This window comes from Drosophila guanche, unplaced genomic scaffold, assembly GCF_900245975.1.
Source record: "Drosophila guanche unplaced genomic scaffold, DGUA_6, whole genome shotgun sequence".
Classification (NCBI taxonomy): Eukaryota; Metazoa; Arthropoda; class Insecta; order Diptera; family Drosophilidae; genus Drosophila; species Drosophila guanche.
Window position 1 is genome coordinate 3953364 of NW_022995749.1, and position 23098 is coordinate 3976461.

The 23098-nt window shown below is 40.5% G+C and overlaps 4 protein-coding genes across 5 annotated transcripts; 3 read left to right on the forward strand and 1 right to left on the reverse strand.

The window, feature by feature from the left end:
* Positions 1-143: 143 nt before the first annotated feature.
* LOC117585064 (protein PAT1 homolog 1) lies at positions 144-3884 on the forward strand. Of its 2 annotated transcripts, XM_034274326.1 has the most exons (5): positions 144-245; positions 533-1277; positions 1344-2950; positions 3019-3264; positions 3325-3884. In XM_034274326.1, exons 1-5 carry the CDS (start codon positions 207-209, stop codon positions 3601-3603), a joined length of 2916 nt encoding a protein of 971 aa, XP_034130217.1. In that variant the 5' UTR covers positions 144-206; the 3' UTR covers positions 3604-3884. The 2 variants fall into 2 exon arrangements, with proteins under 2 accessions (XP_034130217.1, XP_034130218.1); XM_034274327.1 differs by lacking the exon at positions 144-245 and having other exon boundaries at positions 1113-1196; positions 1320-2950.
* A 6376-nt stretch (positions 3885-10260) lies between these two features.
* LOC117584940 (mothers against decapentaplegic homolog 6) lies at positions 10261-19528 on the forward strand. Its single transcript, XM_034274099.1, has 7 exons — positions 10261-10410; positions 12334-13777; positions 15972-16025; positions 16085-16234; positions 17281-17499; positions 17567-17717; positions 17779-19528. Exons 2-7 carry the CDS (start codon positions 12709-12711, stop codon positions 17942-17944), a joined length of 1809 nt encoding a protein of 602 aa, XP_034129990.1. The 5' UTR covers positions 10261-10410; positions 12334-12708; the 3' UTR covers positions 17945-19528.
* Positions 19529-19618: 90 nt separating this feature from the next.
* On the reverse strand, positions 19619-21752 carry LOC117584941 (guanine nucleotide-binding protein-like 3 homolog). The gene is made up of 5 exons (XM_034274100.1): positions 21645-21752; positions 20705-21590; positions 20389-20639; positions 19927-20337; positions 19619-19854 (listed from the first exon to the last, which is right to left on the reverse strand). Exons 1-5 carry the CDS (start codon positions 21664-21666, stop codon positions 19673-19675), a joined length of 1752 nt encoding a protein of 583 aa, XP_034129991.1. The 5' UTR covers positions 21667-21752; the 3' UTR covers positions 19619-19672.
* A 346-nt stretch (positions 21753-22098) lies between these two features.
* LOC117584994 (28S ribosomal protein S11, mitochondrial) lies at positions 22099-23052 on the forward strand. Its single transcript, XM_034274223.1, has 5 exons — positions 22099-22351; positions 22412-22542; positions 22599-22699; positions 22769-22834; positions 22895-23052. Exons 1-5 carry the CDS (start codon positions 22146-22148, stop codon positions 23000-23002), a joined length of 612 nt encoding a protein of 203 aa, XP_034130114.1. The 5' UTR covers positions 22099-22145; the 3' UTR covers positions 23003-23052.
* Positions 23053-23098: the final 46 nt, after the last annotated feature.

The window sequence follows — 23098 nt, forward strand, 5'->3', positions numbered from 1 at the left end:
AAGCGGATAAACTAGCTATAAATATCAAATATTACATCAAAATCAAAAAAGGTTTAGGATGTACGGTATAGTTACAGTATATTTTGAAAATGCAAGGGTATATTTCGGTATATTTCCGAGGGTCTGGGTATATATTCTATCGATAATTCCGCGGTCACACTGCTGACAAGTCATGATAATTTTTTGTAAAAAAATAGTTTTTCGCAATGGATGACTCGTTTTTCGGATTCGACACAACTATACCGGTGAGCACTACCCCTGGGACTGTTAATATTACATAGGATTAAGTAAGAAAAGGAAGGGAATGTTACCACTGCGCAAATGTTTTAAGGGCATCGGCATCGTCGTGTTAGATAGTGAACATACATGCCCCTTGCACACATAGCGTAGAGAGTTGCCTATCGGCAAAATGTAAAAAATATTATTATAGTTTACAACAACACCATTTATGCCATGACTGCCATGCATTCACAATAGTTGTGCCTATGCCTATCCACAATATATGCATGTATTTATTTAATTGTATACACAGGAGGACGAAGGTGGCGATGGGCGCATTGGCGAAGAAGAATATGATGCGCTCAACGATGAAACCTTCGGGTCTGCAATAAATGGAGATTGGGAAGAAGCTCACGAAACGCTGGTTCGCCTTGGCGGAAATGGCGACAAGGTTCGAAAGAGAGGCGGTTTCGCTGATAGAGGTGCATACGGAGGATATCCAGCCGGAGGCAATGGCGTGCCCAGACATGCGAACGTGCTTTCATCGGCTCCATCGTCGAGTGGGTCAACACCTGCGCCATTCAATGCGCCTTTTCCAGGCTCACGAAATATGGAAGACGCGGACTTAGAGCTTAATCTGTCCTCCATGAAGCTAGATGATGTGGACTTCTCCTCTTTCCTCGACAGCGAAGCGGGTAATGTTAGCAATCGGGTTAACTTGGACTCTGCAGTGTGGGCGTCGCCACCGTTTCCGAATAATCAACCGCTATTTCGTGAAGCCATGCGTAGTGCTTTTAAGCCGCAAACGCAGATGAAACACCAGCAGGAGGCCAACGCAAATTTAGCATTACATCATATGCGTCCTCAAACTGGTCCCAAAATCTCAACCCTCGAGGATATAGAACGCAATCTTATCATTCAGCAAGCAATACCGAAGCAGCAACAGCAACAGCAAACAACAGATCGAAAAGCTTTTGATGAATTTAGCCTGGCTAACCGGCAGCATATGCTGCCACCAACAACACCGCATCAACAGCAACCTAAACCACAAAACAAGGGTAAGCATAAATAAAATCAAAAGCAAACAAACAAAAAAAAACATGCTCTTCCAAAATGAATTGCAGTGCCCCCTGGATTCATGACAACGCCGCAAACGTCGCCACCAAGAACAAATCTAGGTTTCCATGGTCCCCATCCAATGCCCGAGATGTTGCCAAATCCTCAATCGCAACAACAAATGAATGGTTTGGCAGGGAATCGCGTGCCGCCTGGGTTTATCTACCCACCAGGTTTGCCAGGAAGTATGCCCCCACTGCAACAATATCCACTGCTTCAGCAACACGGTGCCTGTGCCTTGCCCCCAAACTTTCCTCTAGGCGGCAATCAGCGTCCACTGCCAACCCCACATCTGCCCACAGCCCTCAACAACTTTGCAATGCATCCGAGTTTTAATGCAATGCGAGCTGCTGGCTTGCATCCGGCGGCCTTTATGCAGCCCGCGCATCCACTGCAGCATCCACAGTCACGAATGCCACCACACCCTCTGCAGGCAGCCAACAATCTGCTCAGCCAGCAGCAAAACTCTATGTTCAATATGTTTAACATGCGCCTCGTGCAGGAGATCCAGCAAAATCATCCGCTTCTTCAACAAAATGCTGTCGTGGCGCGCCAGCTCCAGCAAAGTCGGGGAGGTTCTGTCCCCAGTGATCAGCGTCAAAAGCAACAAATGCAGCAGCAACATCTGAATCGACGTCCAGACGCATCTGGAAACCTTCCGCAAGATGAATACGATGAATATGCAAATCTAATGAGCACACGCGACAAGCACTGGCTAATCGGTATACAGTTGTCACAGCTGAATACGGACACACCGTACATTGATGACTACTACTACACGGTCTACAGAGAGCGCAAGGCTCTGCAGAATGGTCAGGTGCGGCAAAGTCAGGCCCACAAGGACAACCAGTTGAATCATCCTTTAACGCAACCCAGGGGCCATGCACAACTCATACTCGTTCAGTTGGGCAACAAAAACGGCACACGCAACGGGCACGGACAGCACCGCGAGCGTCGAAACTCGGAAAACACAAGCAGCAACAACACGGGTGGTAGCACAAATAATGCAGCAAGTGGCAGTGGAGGGAACAACAACACTTTATCGGGGTACATTTTCTCGCCCCTGAAGTTTGAGAACTCGCTTGGTAAACTGCAATATGGCAGCGTGACAGCCCCACGTAAAATTATAGACGCGGACATAATGGGCGGCGAGGCCAGCCCCGGGGATGTGCCAGGAAACTCGGCATCTTCATCAGTAAGCACAATGAGCGGGATAAACGCAAACTCTAACGCAGGGACACCGCTTCTACCAAGTGCAAACTGTGATGTCACACCCAGTAGTATGCGCAAATCGCGACATATTTTGTTGCTGATAGAGACTCTGTACCGCTATCTGCTGAAACTTGAGGACCTGGAAAACACGGACGTTATGGCCACGATCGTTTTGAAGAAAAAGAAGGAGGCCGAAAGAATTGCGGCTCTGGAGCAGCTTGAGATGGCAAACAAAACACCTGAGGAGCGGGCTGCGGATGCATCTAACCCACAAAGTCTCAATCCACAGCTGAAGAATAAATTCAACTACGAAATTGAGACGACTGATGCGCTGGTGCACAAACTAAAGGCAGGCTTGACTTTCGACAAGGTCGTAGCTATGATGAATGTTCGCAAGGGCAAGGTAAGTTACATCTCAATGCGTAATATAATGTGTCCAATATTTTAGCCATTGCCATCTATCTGATTCAGATACTTTTACGTCGCGTTATGCCGTTTATTTCTGAGCATAGTATATGCTGGACAGTGTGGAGCGGAGTCTTCTGCTCGCTACAGACTGTTATAAAGAAGGACAAAGACGATATTGAGGGTATCCTCTACGCTTTGTATCCAGAATTCAAAAAGCACATCAGCAAAGCCAGCTTTGAAACTGTTGTCACAATTTCAGCGGCAATCACACTGAATGATAATAAGCTAACGGGAATTTTCTGCAGTCGCGTAAGTTTAAAATACTGGCAACGCCGCGACACTTGATTGAAACATTGATTGAATTTACAGTTTGGGATCCTATCGCTTGTTGCCTTGATACTTCGTGCCGAAGAAATATACGTGTCCAGAGTGGACCAAACGCTTAGCGACACGAATAGGCAGAAATGGCGGGAGTTTCTTGCACAGGTAGCGTCCTGCCTCACCCGAACCATACAGAATCAGACCATCTCCGCAGCAATTGAGTCAGATGCGATTCAACCGCTAATGGACCATTTTGAACATTTCAAAGACCTAAAACTCGATGCCCTGCTGGCATTGATAACAGAGGCCAGGCATCAAATCGATTAATTGTCACGTCTTAATTTTTTCAGAAGTTTATGCTTTACTCAATTATGCATATGTTTGCAAACAATTATGTATCCAATACTTACATATGTATGTACAATCGTGTTTACTTTTATGATACTATACAAAGCGAAAACAACAAGAATATTGCTACAGGGTATGTCAAATCTCTCGTCGAAAATGGGCACGTACTCAACCGTCAATAAACTTTGAATTGATAATAGCCTCTTGGATTCCAAAAATTCTTTAATTAAAATTTGTGTGCACTGTATAAGAGAGAAAAATGTTTTTAATTTTTTTTTTTATCACATTAAATAATAATACAGTATGAAGTGAAGGTCTGGTCTTGCTCATTGTACATACTTGTATATCATTTGTATTTGTTAAGGAAAACTTGTTCACGTCACTCCACCATTTTGTTCAGGCATTTATGATAGTAAATCCAATCCAACATACATATGAGATGTGCAAATGAACATTCTAGACGCTTCCCTTTTACCTTCATGTAATATCTGAACGGGTATGAGGGATCCATAGCCCTCGACAAGAAGTGAATATAAATATAGCTAACTACGTTTATACATTTTTAAGCACCAGCTCTCACCATGCATACCCATATACTCGTAATACATACATACATACATATGTAAACATGCAATCATAAATAACTATTTAGTATCTGGTATTTGTAAATATCGGTTTTATAAAGTTTCGTCAAAACATATTTTGGGATTCATTGAATCAAATTTGTGTGAACCCACCCACTTTAAAAAACATATTCAGCATCAGCATAAATATGTATTATGTGCATCATTAATGCATCATTGTAAATTGTGCAACCGATAAATATGGCTACTGGCGCAGAATGATCAAAATTGTGATACATTTTGACTTATAAACGAATAAACAGAATAGGCAGAAGAAATTAACTTAACAAACACATTCGAACAAATGTAAGTCGTAAACACTTCAATTCTCCTTCTGTATGTTGTATATCTAAATGCCACGGATAAATATTTGTTGTAAGAATCCGTAGCGTAGTTATTTGGATTATTTTATTTGGTCATACATGTATAATTTATATGCTTGTTTTTTTAAACATTTTTGTATACTTTAATTAAATGTGTCTTTTAATTAATTTCTAGTTTTGATCTACTCGTTTATCGGAGTAGTTTTAAATGCCAGAACATAAATGTGTATGCTTAAGAAAATAAATCAGAGTCAAAGTACTACGATAGCTACATACAATATGTAAGAAAAGGCATAAACAAACAAAAATCCTTGTAGAATAAATTGTATTTATTAAATGCAAACCCTAACTGTTCCAAATTAAATATGTTCACTGATGGAAAACCCACAAACTATTTATGTATGTATGTATATCATTCGGAGATAATATATTAAACAAAGCATACCATTTCACAAATCAAAATGGACTTTCTCACATTTAACAATTTCACATATTTTCATATGTTATCATGACATAATAACCAAATAAAACGTACATTTCCAGCTTTTAGCAACTACATGTGTAAGGATGTTGGCCGGTCTTGGAGGTTCCAACTTAAAGTATGTAAATGTGCGTGTGTGTGTATGTGTCAAATACATACATACATATGTTCTGCTTACAGGAAATATACGGATCTGTCGGATATTTGTTTTAGCGAAAGTAACTGCCTTAAAATCTATTATATCTGATTGATCGCCAAGTTCCAGATAGTTAAAGACATAATAGTATAACAGTACCATAATAGTATCTATGTACATAGGTTTGTAACTTAATATCGAATGAAATATTAGAATCGGACTGTTGGCTAGTTTACTAATTGTATATGTAATATACATACATACATACTTAAATACGTATGTTTAGCGGCATTCATGTGTTTTGTGTCTGCCTGGGGTTCGGATTTTGGCGCAGAATCAACATGGCGGCAGTTCCCGTTCCCTGGCCCTTTTTGCTTTGGGGACGAAGGCGCCAAAGTGCGTAACAAGTGGCGGCAGCGCGCTCAAAATTGTTGCAAATTTCTGAGTTGGCGACGCCAACACGTCGGCGACGGTCACCAAGACGACAACTTGTCGGCAAAAAATGTACTTCTAGCAGTGTGTAGGGTGGCGGATGGGAGGGGAAACCCACGCACACAGTCACTTTCCAGTATCCAGAGTAGACTAGACTTAGCCGACGATTGTGGCGTCGTCCGCCGCCTGGTCTTCGACAACATGCGACAGGACGAGCACAGACAGTGGCGCAGTTTGTGCAGGACAACGGATGCGGATACGCAGAACTTTGATTTGCTTTGCCAACGGGCCAAGTGTGCGCCATTGGGCGCCGCGCCCCTTATTGCCACGTTGTCGCGACAAATGACGCTGCTTTTACAATTAGATGCGAAAATAGTCGTCGCGTCTATGATGACGAGTTATTGCTCGTCTATCGTTTTTTATTGATGACTCCACCAGTCAACGGGGGAGGGCTTCAGGATTTCGGCGAAGGATTCCATGGCTATTAAACTATGTACTTACATATGTATGTATGTAAGTCAATAGTAGTAATATGGTAGATAATTTCATCACAATTTGTATGTTTTAAAATATGTTTTTTTTTGTTTTTCTCTTCTCTCTTTTTATATTTACAATCTGTTTGTTTAAACAATAAGTAAATTGTATAATTAATTATTTCCAATGAGCCCTGCTATTATATGATATAAATATGTGATGAATTTGTCGGTGACATGTACATACATATGTACATACATTTGAAAATACTTCCAAAACAAAGATTTACACACATATGTATGTATTTACTAGGCCTAGTTGGGTAATAACAGACTGATTATGATTGCCAAAGCGATTCCGTTCATCGAAAACTTTCCGCTGGGAGTCGTATTTCCTAACTCGTACAACTTTAGACGCCAGTCGAGTCGCCCGTCTGTAGGGTTCCCGGTCGCCGTCGCTGTCGCCTTTGTGCCAGACAAAATGGCTCGCAGATTTCAGCTTAGACACCATTGCGGCTAGACGCCTAGTGTCGCCAATCAACAAAATGTGTACAATTGTATGTGTGTGTGGTCCCATAATTTTTTTAGGTTTTCTTTTGTACATACCTTGCATCTATGTAACTATAAACTATTATGTTAAATTTAGCTCTGTAAAACAAACTACTAATACAAAACTAATGTTTTATAATATAGTTTGTATGTACAATTAGTAAAGTGGGTGAAGACAAAATGAAATAAATGTATGGATGTACATATGTATGTAAATTAGTATATATGTATAAGGTATGTGCATAAGTATACATGTAAATATTGTTCATATATGAATTAACGAAGAAACACAACACTGAGTCAGAAGTCGCGACGATTGGCGTCGGCGTCCAAGGCGTAAGTTTTGCTTCAGACGGCGGCGGCGCCTTGTCCAATGGTTCTTGGATGCCGCCGCGTCGCGCCGTCTGTGCGTGAGTCCGTGCGCAGTCGTCCTGCCCTCCCAAGTGCGCACTCCAGTACCCGCACCGTACCCGTTAGTATAAAAGGATGCCGCCGTTTACGGCTGGCGGCTAGTTCACTTAGAAGTATGCGACAGGACAACACGTTCGGTTAATACAGCACGCGTCGCAGCAAAATTCACGCGCGCGAATCGAGCTTGTTTTAAAAGGCAACTCGCCTTTACACTTCAAATCTGCTGTTGGAAATAGTACAAGCTAATAATAGCAACAAAATGTCTAAAAATCAAGGTGGTAAGTCGAACTTCACACCAATGACAAATCTATCATATTCCGAACATTGATACAGTTGTACATAAGTACATACAATATACATACATTACATATATTTAATCTATAAACAATAAGCCTATAAGTGAATCAGAAGTTTTAAACAACTTTTCATAAATTATCGGTATTACTAATGGTCCTATTAAATTATTCATGTACTCCAACCAAACCTGTTAAACATTTAGTCTCGATCGCGAAATTATTTTAGCCAGGAGCACAATCCAAACTCAATTTGTTTATGTAAGGCCAAAAATATAAATGTAACAAAAACACATTTCCATATAAATGGAATTATTTGAAAGGTAACTTAATTACCCTTTTGAAAATGTACATACTTTGATGCATTTTACAAAAGTACGATGATTCTTGCGAAAAGTTCAACCACAAAGACTTTCTAACATATACCACTCTTTACAAAATTCGAGAAATAGGTTAAATCTTGGCTATTTATTGTATTTACGTATTGTCCGCACGACAGAGTTTTTGATTACATTTAAATAAAATCGCGAATCATATACTAGTAAAATTATACCCATTTTATAGAGAAATCAATGGACCACATAAATCATAATAAATAAAATCTGAGCTTGAATTGATTGCCGCGAAAACACCTCCGTATTTTTCCCGTGCGAATGCCTTGTTTTTTTTTAAATCTCAAAAACTTCGCCAAATAATTAACTTTGGCCCTAGTAATAGAGCTGGACTAGAAGTTGTAAACTAATATCCGTCCTATTTTGATTTTTCTAAAGTTTGCAATGCGTCGAAGTTGAATTCAATGTAGATTTTCTATAATACTTTATACACACATAAGTATTAAATGGTGTATTAAATCAATTCTGTCCATCCGTTAAAATTAACTTTTAAGGTACTCAGTACTGTAGTGTGTACTGTGTACTGTGCCATACTTTTATCTTGTTTTTTTCACATTTTTGAGTATGTGTGCATGAGTTTGTGTTTTTTTTCGACAAAAATATAACAATTATGTTTTCCGTTCGAGATGGAAAATAACATTGGAGTACTACGATGTGAGTACTCAACTGCTAAAAGCGGTAAGCACATGTATTCTTGATGTACTTTACAAGTTTATATAATTTGGGGGCGTGATAACACACAAAAGTGTATGTAAAAACAAGAAACATTTACAGGTAAATAATAGTTAACCGCCGTGTTCAACTGCTTATATGGATGGGTGTTAAGTGGGTTAAGTTCGTTCCTCGGTATATTTCTGTGACGGTATTTTCTCGACATGTCCAGTGTTGGCTAACACATTGCTCACGCAAAAATGAGGCGCTAAATCTAGTGGGAAATTAGCTAAAAAGGCAGCACTGACAACAGAGAATTTCCAGCAAGAAATTCCCTAACCCTAACTTACCAACCACATTTTGAAGGTTAAATATATATTCAGTCATAATATAAATACCATGTATATTATATACAACTCACCTCATAGACAATTATTAGCTTAGTAATAAATTAATACATTTGTATGCCAAATGTCCATTCAGGGTATACTCATAAGGGTATAGACTTGGCACAGTGGGGTATTTTGGTACTCATATTTGCAACTCAAAAATGAGTACTTCCCGACCGCCTGCACCTTATTATCAATGAACATTAAACAAAACCAACAAAAATCCCGAGAGAGCCAAGAGCAGGGACCTAATTTGTACGCAGTGGGAGAATTTCACTGACCGCTTAGACACAGGAGAGGATTTCCCTGACCGTTTAGACACACGAGAGGATTTCCCCGAGAAGAAATTCCATACAAATTGCAGAGTCACAATATGAACCACATTCACAATAAGAGCCCAAAAATTCGCGCCCTCAGTAAAATTTGAAAATAAAATATCTAGATTTGTGTAAAAAAAAGACTTGTTCGGAGGCAGACGTACGTTGTTCCCTGCAAAGACCGTTGAAAATATTGATAATTTCGATTTGTTTCTGAATTCAGAAAGAAAATACTTTTGTTGGTCGTGTGGTTTTTTTTTGCAACGCGGGCGGTGACAACAATAACCAATAAGCACAACGAATAGGCAATAATTGAATTTAATTTTGGAATTTTATTTTCCGAGAACGGTTCATCAGCTGCCTCAAATGTAAAAATTAATAAAAAAAATAAGTGAAAGGTTGAACCAACCAAGCAAAAGGCCGCTGCTAGTTGGCCCCGTTGTGAATGTAAGCCGATTCGATTCGTGAAATTGATTAAAGTGAAAAGTGATTCAGACCCAACTACCAACTACACATTCGGTTTGTGGTAACCTGTGAATCTAAGAAAATATTCCATTCTAGAGGTAGATTGGAATCGCAACGGGTATACCCTATACCACACGATTGAATAAGAAAGTGCCTCTAGTTTTCGGTGCCCGTTCGAGTGGCTTATACACATGCATACATTTATAATCAATAAATCAATAACACAACTATAGCACTGCTGCCGCACGACGGTGTTTAACAAAAATTGTGCTAATGTGAATAAAAACCCTGCAAAAACAAACTGTTTTTCACAGTGGATAATTTCTTAATTCGTGTTCCAGAGGCAGAGCGTGCTGTCCATTAGTTTGATTTATTCACGCAGTACCCAGTACCCTTGAACCGTAAGGGTATTTATGGTATACTTGTGCAGTTTATCGTACAAAATCTAACATCGCGGATGCTAATTATATAACACACAATAATAAACAAGCCTTCGTATCCACATTCTTACAGATTGTATGGATATCATTTAAGTGCCTGTATGACTATTACTTTGAGATTAAAAACCAAAAAGCAGTATTGTAATGTTCATATCGACACAGTAATTTAAACATACATATGTAAACCTACGTGATAAATAGTTAAAGATGTAAAAGAATTGTGCAATATCGATATAACTTAATAAATCATTTCTTCTTTAGTCATGTGAATCCTGAAATAAGGTCAACATATTAAACATATCAAGAATACGTGTTTATATTAATAAACATATCTATGAATACAACACACATATCTTCTACAAATAAAAAAATGCTAAGGATATTATACAGTGGATAAACATAATTTAAACAGTAAGTACATACGTTGAACGTGCGTTGCGTTCTTCCCTTTAAATGGATTTATATCTCCTATTAAGTATTATTCATAAGTGCCCATTTGTATGAACATGCACATTCTTTCAATGATTTAACAAATTTAATATACTCAGTATTGAGATCGGACCACTATATCATAAAGCCCTCACGAGAACAAGGGCATCAAAAAGTCCAAACGGTCGTAATACATATTGCCAAGTGCTTATGAACGTATAAATGTATGTATTTACATATGTATATATCTAGATTTCTATGTTCTATGTTCAATAAAGCTTTGTTTTCGACCAATTCTTTCTATGTCAGCGAAAATTTTCGCCATGTGCAGCAAAAAGTAAGACCGTTCTGTCCATATTGTCAATGAACAGAAACAAGATTGTTTATTATCCAATGTGCTGCGCTGGATAACAACTCAACTTCTAAGCAATATTTCGACAAGTATTGATTATTGTACCTCTTTTGTTATGTAAATTTGATTGTTTTTGTATCTTTTTTGTGAATGTTTTGTTAACTATACTGAGCATATGTACATAGTATGTACATTTTCATACAAATGTATTCATTCTTAATTCGATCCGATCCCTTAAATATTCATATATTTGTAGATTGAAGAGAATTTACCGTGAAAATACACATGGATGTGTGCAAATGTACTTTAATCGTGATCTTTGGCAAAAGAAAACACATTCTTGTGTGTACATATGCATGTGCATCAACCATAGACGTATTAGCACATGCACTTATATATGTACATACATATGTATGTATTCATGTAGATGTTTTCTGCAGAAAAGATACCTCCTCCCACTGACCAATGCACTCCCCGTCGCCGGGAAGCTCTGTTCACTTTAAAAACCCTAAATTCTTTTACCCGATGAATTTTCAGAAGAATTCGAGTGTGTATTGGTTCCGCACGTAAACACAATCAAAGAAAAAAAAACATACATTCATACCCATGGATGTACATACATACATATGCATGTATGTACATATACTCTCGCCTCGTCGTCGCTCATGCCTGTGTTCGTTCACGCTCTCTGGATGATTTTCTGACCACGTTCGAGTTCTGCAGTCGCCTCAACCTTAAATATTGTTGATTCTTCAACTTGTCAAACCGGCTGACAAACCGACCGTCGTTGCCTCGTATCTGTGTCTGTGCCTGTGTCTGTGTCTGTCTGATATAAGTTTATATTGGTGGCGCCATTCCGACGATGCCGCCGCCGCCGCCGACATCGTTACTATTATTTCTTTTATTACGTCAGTGGCGCCCTGGCGCCAGCTCTGCCTCTGTCTCCGCCTCTGCTCCTGCCCTGCCATGCTTCTCTTTTCTGGTCTCTCTCGCTTGCCGTGCCTCTACATTCGACTGCTGCACGCAAGCAAAGTAAATTCATTCTGTAAGCGACTGTGTGAGTGGGTATGTACGCGTATGCATGGATGTACGTATATATTTATGTATGTATAGAGTGTCTGTGCTGTGTTTGTGTGTGGTGTGTTTCTGCCTTGTGTGGGGCTGACTCGTAATTTTGTTGCTGTTGCTGTTGCTGTTGCTTGCGAGTGCCGTCATGCCGGCGGCGCCACTTCTGTCGTCGATAAGGAGCGCAAGAAATGCCAGCAACAAAATGGAAATGGTCGGACGGGGGGCCACACACACAGCGCGAACATTTCGGATGTCATTTTGTACATACATACACATTGTATGTACATACAGATCTGTTCTTCTGCACATGCATCAGCGAGGCGGCCTGACCCCCTATTGTCAGTGCATTGCTTATAAATAAGATCGATCGCACACACACATATATACATATCTGCAGATTTATAAGTACTTAAATATGATTTTTAGACTAATAGGTGTGCAAGTGCATATCAGTGACTAATCAGAAAACTCTCTTTCTCTTACAGAGTGCACACTTTACTACATATCAATACCACTGAGGACATATCATCAAACCCATCGAGTGACACCAATAGTACCAAATCAGTACCTATGCATGTACATATGTACATATTGTATGTATATTCAGGAAATCGAGAAACGTAAACGTTCCAGTCAAAGTCCAGCTGAGCTGTCACGCCAAGTGCGCGAATCACGTAGTGTGGGACACACACAGCAAACCCTCTCTCCCACCGGAGCCCCACCCATATTGCATTGCACTTTACAAACTACCGCAAACTACCGTGACTAGCCGGCTTTATCGAGTCCGCGAAACAAGTTAGTCAATTCGAATAATGCGCATACGATAAGATCGATGCTACCAAAAAACTGTATGTCCCTCCATGATATTCCCAAACGAAAAGAAGAAAGAACTATGGCGTTATGCGTCAAAAAACAATCCAGGTGCGAGCGATGGGGTGCCAGGACCCACACAGCCACCACAGCCGCCGCCCCCTCCACATCGACACCGCCTTCAGATGCCGCGGGCTACCTCGTTTGGCTGCAGAAACTCCTATTGCGAGGAAACTTCCTTACCGATGCGTCAAACTCCCCCGCCACCATACAATGCGATTCCTTACGCCACAGACTGTTGCGGCCCTTACTGCCAGAACAACAACGGCATCCCCAACTCAAACGCCAACAACTGCCGCCTCCCCCGCCCACCACTAAACTACACACAACAGCTAGTACCACGTGGCATCACGGGTACGTTGGGATCACCATCACCCGCGTCCAGTGCCACAGAAGACTCGGACTTCAGCTATACCAAACCTGGGTGCAGCTGCGTAAGCTCTGGCGACGATATGTTCATCGACGAAAACGATCAAATGCACCACCAGACCTCAAAGTCTCCCCCTTCTATGGCAACAGTGAGTGCGACGACGTTTCGTACGACTGCAGCAAACATGTTTCGCAACTGCTGTGGCGCCGGCGGTCACGCAGCGGAGGCCAGCAGCGGCTCGACTTGCTGGAGCCGAGACCACACAATTCCGTTCACGAAACAATCGCACCCCCAACTGACGAACATTTCCTGGACGACGGGATCCACGCAAGCTCCCGAGACGCCAAATCGAAAAGATTTCGATGCCCTGATGAAGCTGCTCAAGCAGAAGCAACAGTCCGAACTTTTGCGTGCCGTCAAAAGCCGCGTGGATCATCCCTCAAAAAAGTCAAACATCGACGCCGTAATTGCCAACCCGCCAACCTTCTTGCAGTGCATTCTGATCAAGTGCACTACCTCGCCAGCCGACAAGGAGCAGCACTTGACCGCGTGTCGACTGTTCTTTTGGCCCAGCCTCAGGAGCGGCGTGGAGCTAAAACGCCTGCCCGCCTGTCCCAGCGCACGAGACTGCGTGTACATATGTTGCAACCCACTGCATTGGTACCGCATAATAAACATCAGCGATACAGGTAGGATTGACAAAGCCAAGGCTATTATCCGATTCAAGGGTATAGTTACATACATACATACATCATTATGTACATACCAATGGATGTGTGAGATACATTTGCGGACGTGTTTAAACCGGGTTAAAGAGAAATACTTGTCCGGATTATACGCCTGATCCAGTAGGACACACAACTAAAATCCATTTTGGGAAATTGTTTTAACCCAACGGCTTACAATTTTCGTACGACAAACCATACTAAAACGTCTACCTGGGGCCGGCGCCCCAATACTGCAGACCACGACTGTGTTCTGTTCTGTGTATTTGGTGGCGCCAAACATACATAAATACATACATACATACTTACGTACATGTGTACAAAAGTATGTAGTGTAACCGGTCCGTCTCTGTATTAGGTATTGAATTGCTCTCAAAGAAAATTGAATTTCAAGTTCCTGCGCTCACTGCGCGCCTTGACTTTTTGCCCAGACGTACCCATGAAGCAACTATATAAGGAAGTCTCGTCGGCAAAAATAAGGGAGCGTAACAATGCTATCAATAAGTGCGAGTGAAAGGGCTCTCGCTGTAGGTGTGAGTGAAACGACAATGGAGTGTGCGCTCAACCTTCCGCGACGATAAGCAAATTTAAGGAAATAAGACAAGGAAGGCTACCGCCGACGAGACCTCCCTATATAGTTGCTTCATGCCCATACGTACACACTCTGTCGCGATCCCATCCAAGCAATCTCCCTCTCTCTTACGTTTGTGTGGGCTTATTTTCGCTTTATCATGTGCTCTGTAGAACCATGTACGTGTGTGAGTATTTGCGAGAGTACGCGAATGCGAAGTAAAGTGGAAGAGAATATGCGTGAAAGCGCCACGCAAACGGTCGGCCAACATGACGGCGACAAAATTCTTTGAAAATAATTTGTGTAAATTTAGAAACTGGCGCCAGGAAATAATCGGGCGTCGTCGCTAATGCAAACGGTGCCCGATGCGATACTCTTACGCGTACTTGTACTCGAACTATGTACATACATATGTACAATGCATGTGTATGTATATTTACATAATGTACGTCTACATGCATTCATACAAATGTAGTTTCTGATTTGTTTGTTTTATATTTTTAGCGGGGTTTTATACAAAACATACATACGTACGCTTTTACTAACATGTTTGCATGTTTTTTTATGTACATATTTGTATGTCTACATGTACGTACATACAATGATTATACATCAAACTTGAGATCGAATGGGGTATCGGCGATTTTTCATGTACATATGTACATACCGAACGAACATACAACATGCATATGCATCTGCATACATACTTCAAATGGCAGAAGGAAGCATTTGTTTCCACACAAAGTTTAAAATGTCATAATACAAAGTTACCACGTGAAATCGAACTATTTCGAATGGGGATCTGCTATTACAATCTGCTAAGACCGTCAGAAGTTGTACATACATATGTATGTACATAAATAACTATTTTTCACTTGCATTACTTCACATCAAACATTCCCGGTTCCAATCGTTTAAAAGACGAAAGGAAACGGTTGAATGTAATCATGATTTAATACAACGCCGTCGATGATGATGACCGCAGCACATCAAACGATTTCTGGGCCAATAAAATGTCACCCCTCTCTGCTGCTTTTGGCCGATAGGAAAAGATTATTTATTTATTTTTATTTCGAGGGGCTGATGTTTAGCTTGCCTACGCTAGATTTTTTTTTGTGTTGCGTATTGTTTTTGCTGCTTTTGCTGTTCTCTTGGTTTCGCATTGAAATGGGTTTGCTGAACGAATATTATAATACTAGTATGTATTAGGTTTGTGAACCATGATCTCATCACACGACCCGTCCCAAAGACTCGCATATATACGAAGCATAACCCGAAGTTTTGAGTAGCTAAAATGGTTTAAAAATCAAAAGGCAAGGATTTTCGATTTTAATTAGAACTTATATAAGTACAAGGATATTTGGTTCTATTCAATTGAAAATACAGTTAGTCAAGAAACTAAAACAAGTTTAGAGAACCTGCAGCTTGGCACCATGGCACCCTATACACTTACATCTTTATGTGTGTCTTCGCATTTTATATCGTTCCAATGACAGCTATGTATTTGATTTAACAATATTTACGTGAACTCTCTACATAACATATATTCAAGTCAATAACATCAAATATTTGTTAATATCATTTCAGACTCTTCAGTTCCGCCATACCACCGTTCAAAAATGCTGCGACTGAAAGATGCAGGTGAGTAACAGCGGCTCAGTCGAGAATCCCGTCTAAAATTGAGCGTTTCGCCCTTTTAGATTCCGAAGAAGAAGACTCCCAAAACGACAGAAAGTCAGCACCGACCACGTGGAGCCTGCAAAGCAACAGCTTTTCGAGCAGCACCTTCAAGCAAGCGGAATCGCAGTTTCTTGGCCCCAGTCTAGAGTCGTTTACCACTGAAGGAAAAGGTGAGATTGCTTTTGGCCGTTACGACACTTCTCACTTATCGGAGGGCGCTCTACTATATTTATTTAAAAAAAGAGAGTGGGTGATTATTTCAATTGGAGAGTTTTCTTTTATATTAACGGTTGTACATTAATACATATGTACATACAAATGTACCTACAGAGATTACCCGAAACATCTGCGCTCGCGTGCGTGTGATTGGTACGCCGGCCGCGACAGAGGACAAGTTGTTCGTGGCGCCTGGCTGCCGCGTCAGCCCGTCACTTTCTATATTGATATTAACTTTTAAGCGAAAACAGCAAAAGCGAAATGAAAATAAATAATGAGCGAAAAACAAACACCAACGAATGCGACTGATCGGCGGAGCGAGGTGAGTTGGCGGTGCCGACGGCGCCAAACCAACCAACAACAAATCTTTGCGCCTGCTTACAAGAGTGTTGTAGAACGGAGAACGGTTTGAGTGCGGGGCACCGGGGAAGACCTGGCGCCCCCGTACATCCACGTCAATGGGGCTATGATATCATTCATATCATGGCATTCAGTGCCCACCCAACGACGGCGTCGGACGACGAAACAGTGAAACTGACCAGAATGTGTAGTGTCTGTGTATACTCATATGGATGTATGATGGATGTGTATGTTAAATGTGTATTTGATTTTTTATGGCATGTACTGGCGACAAAATGACGGAGAACTATTACATTTAAATGGACCGTTAAGTTGCGGCTTTACGACAATTTGGTGACATGCCAGTTAAAAATAGAAATAAACAAAAAATTCAACCATGTATTTATGCCGTTTCCGAGGGTATTCTTTCTCGGAGCAAAGCAGCAGTAAGGCATGCCGACGCTATAGATACACTTCCTTACATACCCACCATGTACCCATAAACATTCGAGCGAAAGAGAGCTAATCGAAACTATGTACTTCAGGACTATAAAATTCTAATGGAAACCCCAGATCATTAACCAGAAGTTGTCTGAAAATAATAAAGGTTTCATTTAAATGCAATCATTAATTAAATTCTATATCTTCTCTCTTATTTCAGGTGACACAGTCAACACTAGGGGTTGGTGCCAAATTGCTTATTGGGAGCTTTCTCATCGAGTTGGAGAGTTCTTTCACGCCAGAAAGACAACTGTTAATATCTACACAGATGGGATTGTGGACAGTGGTGGAGATAGCATGTGCCTCCGAGAACTAACCTCAGTGGGCAGGGGACCTCACTCTGACGCTGTCCAAAATACACGTCAAAAAGTCGGGCTAGGTAAACAAAAATTGTAAATACTTATGCGGCGACTTTTTAAGTGATGTTGTTTCCATGTACATTTCAGGAGTTACTTTGAGCCTTGAAAGCGGCGATGTTTGGATTTACAATCGAGGCAACGTGCCAATATTTGTGGACTCTCCAACACTAGCCGAACATTTGGACCGTGTCTGTAAAGTAATGCCTGGTTACTGTCTGAAGGCCTTCGAAACTACCAGGTTAAACAAAATTTCATATTTTTATCTGGAAAAACAAAGTTCTAAATTTGTATTGTTATAGGGCTCAACTGTTGCTCACAAAACGGTCTCAAAATCATCCATTGGGACCCATCGACCGATTTAGCATGAAAATAAGCTTTGTCAAGGGCTGGGGTCATACATACAAACGGCAGGATATCATGGGCTGCCCCTGCTGGCTGGAAGTGCACTTCAGCCACCTGCGGTGACAGTACTTGCTGCTGGCCCTTACGACAGTATTTTCACCAGCAGCGCCCTATTTGGCCGAACCTCTTTGTCCTGACCAACAGTGTTTTTGGCGGAGTGAAGGAGACTTGCAACGCTCGCGCCAACTGCTGCGCAAGGTGCAAAAGTTGTTGACCACGTTATGTGGTAAAATTTGGCTGGTTACAGATACAGATGCAACCACGGGAATGAAGAGCTTGAAGCTGCGAATACCGAGCTGCCGATAAGCCATCAAACAACCAATCATTTGGAACCACAAAGGACTGCAAAGAAATCATTTAAAATGTTTACATGAATAGCTTCTTAAAATGTTTCAATTAACTGGAAGTAGGCACATCGAAATTAAGCTATAAAACATTAGATTCGCATTAAGGGAGGAGTCTATGAGTGGGGGAGCTTGAATTTAAGTAAATATATGGTAATGATTGTTAAACATGTATACATAGGTAAAATTTAAATACTGTGATTCACTCTAAATATACACACATAGTGCATATGTACATATGTACCGACGCATAGGTCTATGCGAGTAGGTCTGACAAACATATATTAAATATTTAAATTATTTAGACATATGCAAACACATTGCGCCAATTCAGTTTAACTAGAAACGAATATGGAACCTTGTTGAACGCTCCTACCCCTATTAATTGAGGTAAAACATTATTAAAATTAAACAATTTTAAGAGAACTGCATGTACATACAAACATATATACATACATATGTACATAGATACACATTAGTTTCCATTCTAAATTCTGGCGTCCACGGATAGAATTTTTTCGGAGCTAGCCAACGTCATGTTCAAACATTTTTATATTTTATGTTGATATTTTGACGATTTTTCATTTTGATTTACCGATAGTAGTAGACATCTCTTCCCTTCAAAATCTGACCTCGGCATGCTGATTTTTACATACCTCCATATAGTTCGACGATCAGTAAAAATACCCTTTAGGCTGGCAAATACAAACGTTTGGTTGGTTTCTTTATAAATAAATGTTTGACCAATTCTTCCTGTGGAAGCTTTATATAGTGACAAGATCCGACCAATTTCATAATACCCTTAAACAAACACCATATGAAAATTGTCTAGCTGTCAGTTTGGGGATTTTATCTAAAGTCTATTCGTGTTTAAATGTCGCCCGTTTCAGTTGCATTTCTAGATCCAAGAAATGTAAATATGAGCATTGGGTGTGGCATTACAAATCCGTGCGCTGGAATTAGTATTGTATCCATGTACATGTAACAAACCGTGTGGCAGCCTGCATTAATGGGCTAAGATTAATTCAAACCCGATAACAACTTTGTTTAAACTTCTCAGTGTTGAATAACAGGAGACTTCAGAGGAATGGGCTTAAATTAAATGGTATATAATTTAAGACACGAGTCCAACAAAGTGTAAAATAATAAATTAAGTTAAATAACTGAGCTGATTTGTCCAGTCTTTTAAATTTCAATGAGACAGATGTACCATCGTAGCTTAAATATGATCAAATATATAATCACTGCAGTTATACTGTTAAGTTTCAACATATTTAAATGCAATTTCAATATATTTACAAAACTCGACCGTTTTTCAATGAACAATTTTGCGAACCGTGTGTTTGGAAAACGTTGGAAGATCCTTTACAAAAAAGCAAATACACCAGAGGAATAAAATGTCACCCGTATTGTAGTTTTATTTATTATATTAGATAATGCAGATAATTTATTCAATTACATAATCCTGATCGAAATCATATTTATCTGCCTTTGAAGTAGATGAACCCGAACCCAGGCTAAAGTTATCCAGTACATCTGTAATTTTTGAGATTTTCTTCTCATTGCGCACATTTTGCTTCTTCTTTCGCTTTTGCACTTCTTTAATAGATTTGTTGATCGATTGATTTTCTAAAAACAAGAGTTTGTGTTAAAAAAATATTAGCATATTACTGTCACGACAAATGGTTATGGGGCAGTTACCTTCTAAAAGCAGTGCGGGGTCTGGTTTTTCTTTTTCATCACCCAATTTTCTTTTACGAGCTTTCAATGACTTGTCCTTCTCGTTTATAACTAGACTTGCTGGAATATCAGTTGCCGTATCATCTTCCTCTCGAGGTTTCCTAATCTCCAGAGAACCTGTACATGCAATCTCCATAACGTCATCTGTTTTGACAGTGCATTGTTCTAGTATATCTGTCTCCATGGACTCAAAGTTATCCACATCAAACTCGCGGGCCTCGACGTGTACTATCGAGGCACTAATGTGTACACTTTGGGAATCCACTACTTCGGGAGGTTGTGTGCAATATTTAATTTTGCCCGTGTTCCAGTCATTGAGCACACTTCGCGCAGCAGCCACAACATCAGGTACCCCTTTCTTTAAGAATTTTCCTATAAATAGAAAGGTTAGTACGCAACAGGTTGTAAAATCAACGCACTTACCCATTCTGGCAGCCTTCTTTGCAAAGAATTCTTCAAAGGTGTCGTAGCTTGTAATATCATACATAGAGCAGAAATATTCTTTGCTGGCCCTTTTTAAAACGCTTTCCGCAATTGTGAACGGATCTTTTACATCACCAACGCGTTGAGCGTTCTTAAGCACGGCATGGGAATTTTCAGCTCCACTCGTAAATACAATACCCGGACAATCAATCAGCTTGATCTTCGAATCAAGTTCGACTTCCTGCATGGCCCTATTGTTTTCGAAGACAAAGGTAAATTAAATGTAATTAATATCATAATGAGACAGAATACTTACTTTGTTACACCAGGGGTACTGCCCACCATGCACGACCTTCCTCGGGTCAGCGAATTGATTATTGAACTCTTGCCCACATTTGGGATGCCAACAACTCCCACGCGAATCGATGTCTTGATGCCTTTGTTTCGGCAGTAGTTGGCCAGCATGGACATTAGTAGCTCAGCTCCAATGCAGACCGATCCCTGCATGGCCTTAGCGGATTTCATGTCGTAAAGCTTGCGGCGACCCAAGCGAGAAGCTTGATCTTGTGTGGAAGCTTTAAATGCAGTCACTGGACCTATGCGCCGGAAGTACTTAATCCAGTTGTCTAGATTTTCCCTAGGCACCAGGTCAGCCTTGTTCAGTATAAGTACAAGGCGTTTGTTGCCAGGCGATCCTCGGACGGCTCGTTCTACTTCGTTGCATCGCGTTCCGAGAGGATCACGAGCATCGACTACTTCCAGGACAACGTCGGCATTTTCAATGACCTTACGGAATTCTTTAAAGTATTGCTTCAAAGACTGTTCCTTTTTGACTGCATTCTTGTACTTCTTTTGGTTGTCGTCAACTGAATCATTTTCGTGTATCGCTCCATGGACTGTGCTCCGCATGTCCGCGTCTTCTACCATAGTTTCCAGGGACTTGAATTTATTCTGTTCTCGTTCTAATTTGAAAGCATCGCGGCGAGCCTGCCTATCGGCTTCTTGACGCTCCTTGGCTTCCTCAACTTCCTTGAGTATGTCATCTTTGAATGGGCAGATGTTCGGTACCTGAATGAGTTTTTGTTTTTTGCTACCTTTCTTCGGATTTTTCTTCGCAACGCGACGTTCCTTCCTGTTGTGCTCACGTACCTTTTTGTCAATTTTGTGCCTGAGACGGCCCGTCAATCGTTTTGATTTCTTAGCTGCAATAAAAACGATTATGAGATGATCCAAACACTGCAAGGCAAATTTCTTACTCTTCAACCGTTTTAGAGCCATTTCCAATAATTACAACTTTATTTTGGCTCTTATAGAACACGTGCGAAAGCAAGCAGGAGATGGTCACTCTTGCGAGCTATAACAAACATACTGAAACGGGTATAAATAGTCTATTATGGGTATTCAATGGTATATTTCATTCAGTGTGTGGTATATTTAAATAAATTATGTGATCGAATTTAAAGTTAAAGTAAGTAGTCATAATCTATAGGTGTTGGCCAGTTTCAGAAGGCTGTGAACTGGGCCAATCAGAGTAAAGTTAATAATACCTTCAATCATAAACCAATAATATATCTGAAATAGCCAACAGGTGTTTACTTTCGTAAACAGGGATATACCAGTATAACAGTCTAGAAATTTTATTTTCGTCGGTATGTTTTCGGTATTTTATGAAAATGAGATGGAATATTTTGGTATTATCGCGGTCACACTGGAAATGATGTAACTTGTATGCCACCATATGTTTGTTGAAGTTAAAAATGTATATTAAAAGGGCGATTTTAAGTGCTGTTAGCTTTGCTAAGCGGGCTACTTTGCCTTTAGGGTCATTAAGTTCTTCACACATTCACACAAGCGCGTGCTCCAGAAAGGCAGAAGACCGCAAGGAAATGTTGGCGTCGCTGCCCGCTAAAGACGAGGGAACTGTTGGCGAAAAGTCTGTGGATATTGATACACTTATTAACCGGTACGAGCAAAGCGTCTTCAAATCAACAAAAATTATAAATAATAGTCTGTCGTTCTACAGAAAGGCCAAATTCTTTCCCGATGCAACCTTAGCCACTCAGCTATTTAATGGAATGCCCTTTAACGAGTTGCCGGTTTGTAACATTCGCGTATCTCCCAACAACACAATAATTTCAGTGACGGACTACAAAGGCATGCTTTAATAATATATTATTATATAATTATATTAGTTACACTTCGTGTTTTAGGCGTACCTAGACTAATTCGTTCTTGCGGTATTGAAGGATTTAAAAATACCAGGAAGGGGACAAACATTGCCGCACAAGCGACGGCCGTAAGCATAAGCGCAGTGAGTTGTTTCATATTCTAATGTGAATGTACATTTGTACCATAGAAAAACCCACATCTCTGATTGCAGAAAGCCATTGAATTGGGTTGGAAAACGATTCGAGTGAAGGTTCGTGGTCTCGGGCCTGGACGAATGGTAGGTTTGCAAATTCCACCTGTCATACATAATACAACAAATTGCTTTATTTGCTTGCAGTCGGCTATTAAGGGGCTGCAAATGGGTGGATTAAATATAGTCTCTATTACCGATAACACACAAGTTTCATGGAATCCACCGCGACCTCGAAAGCAGAGGAGTCTTTAAGTTACAGCCATTAAAATCGTCTGAAATAAAATTAAACAATATAATAAAAACTACCAAAAAGTTAATTGATGAATGACTGGTAGCATATAGGACAAT

Coding starts and splice junctions, on each gene's coding strand:
- LOC117584994 (XM_034274223.1), top strand. CDS start 22,146: ATGTATATTAAAAGGGCGATTTTAAGTGCTGTTAGCTTTGCTAAGCGG. Junction 22,700..22,768: donor CGGCCGTAAGCATAAGCGCA/GTGAGTTGTTTC, acceptor CTCTGATTGCAG/AAAGCCATTGAATTGGGTTG. Junction 22,835..22,894: donor GTCTCGGGCCTGGACGAATG/GTAGGTTTGCAA, acceptor ATTTGCTTGCAG/TCGGCTATTAAGGGGCTGCA.
- LOC117584940 (XM_034274099.1), top strand. CDS start 12,709: ATGATATTCCCAAACGAAAAGAAGAAAGAACTATGGCGTTATGCGTCA. Junction 16,235..17,280: donor GTTTACCACTGAAGGAAAAG/GTGAGATTGCTT, acceptor CTCTTATTTCAG/GTGACACAGTCAACACTAGG. Junction 17,718..17,778: donor AAGGCCTTCGAAACTACCAG/GTTAAACAAAAT, acceptor GTATTGTTATAG/GGCTCAACTGTTGCTCACAA.
- LOC117584941 (XM_034274100.1), bottom strand. CDS start 21,666: ATGGCTCTAAAACGGTTGAAGA. Junction 20,338..20,388: donor AAAGAAGGCTGCCAGAATGG/GTAAGTGCGTTG, acceptor TTCTATTTATAG/GAAAATTCTTAAAGAAAGGG. Junction 19,855..19,926: donor CCCCGCACTGCTTTTAGAAG/GTAACTGCCCCA, acceptor TCTTGTTTTTAG/AAAATCAATCGATCAACAAA.
- LOC117585064 (XM_034274326.1), top strand. CDS start 207: ATGGATGACTCGTTTTTCGGATTCGACACAACTATACCG. Junction 2,951..3,018: donor TGAATGTTCGCAAGGGCAAG/GTAAGTTACATC, acceptor TATCTGATTCAG/ATACTTTTACGTCGCGTTAT. Junction 3,265..3,324: donor CGGGAATTTTCTGCAGTCGC/GTAAGTTTAAAA, acceptor TTGAATTTACAG/TTTGGGATCCTATCGCTTGT.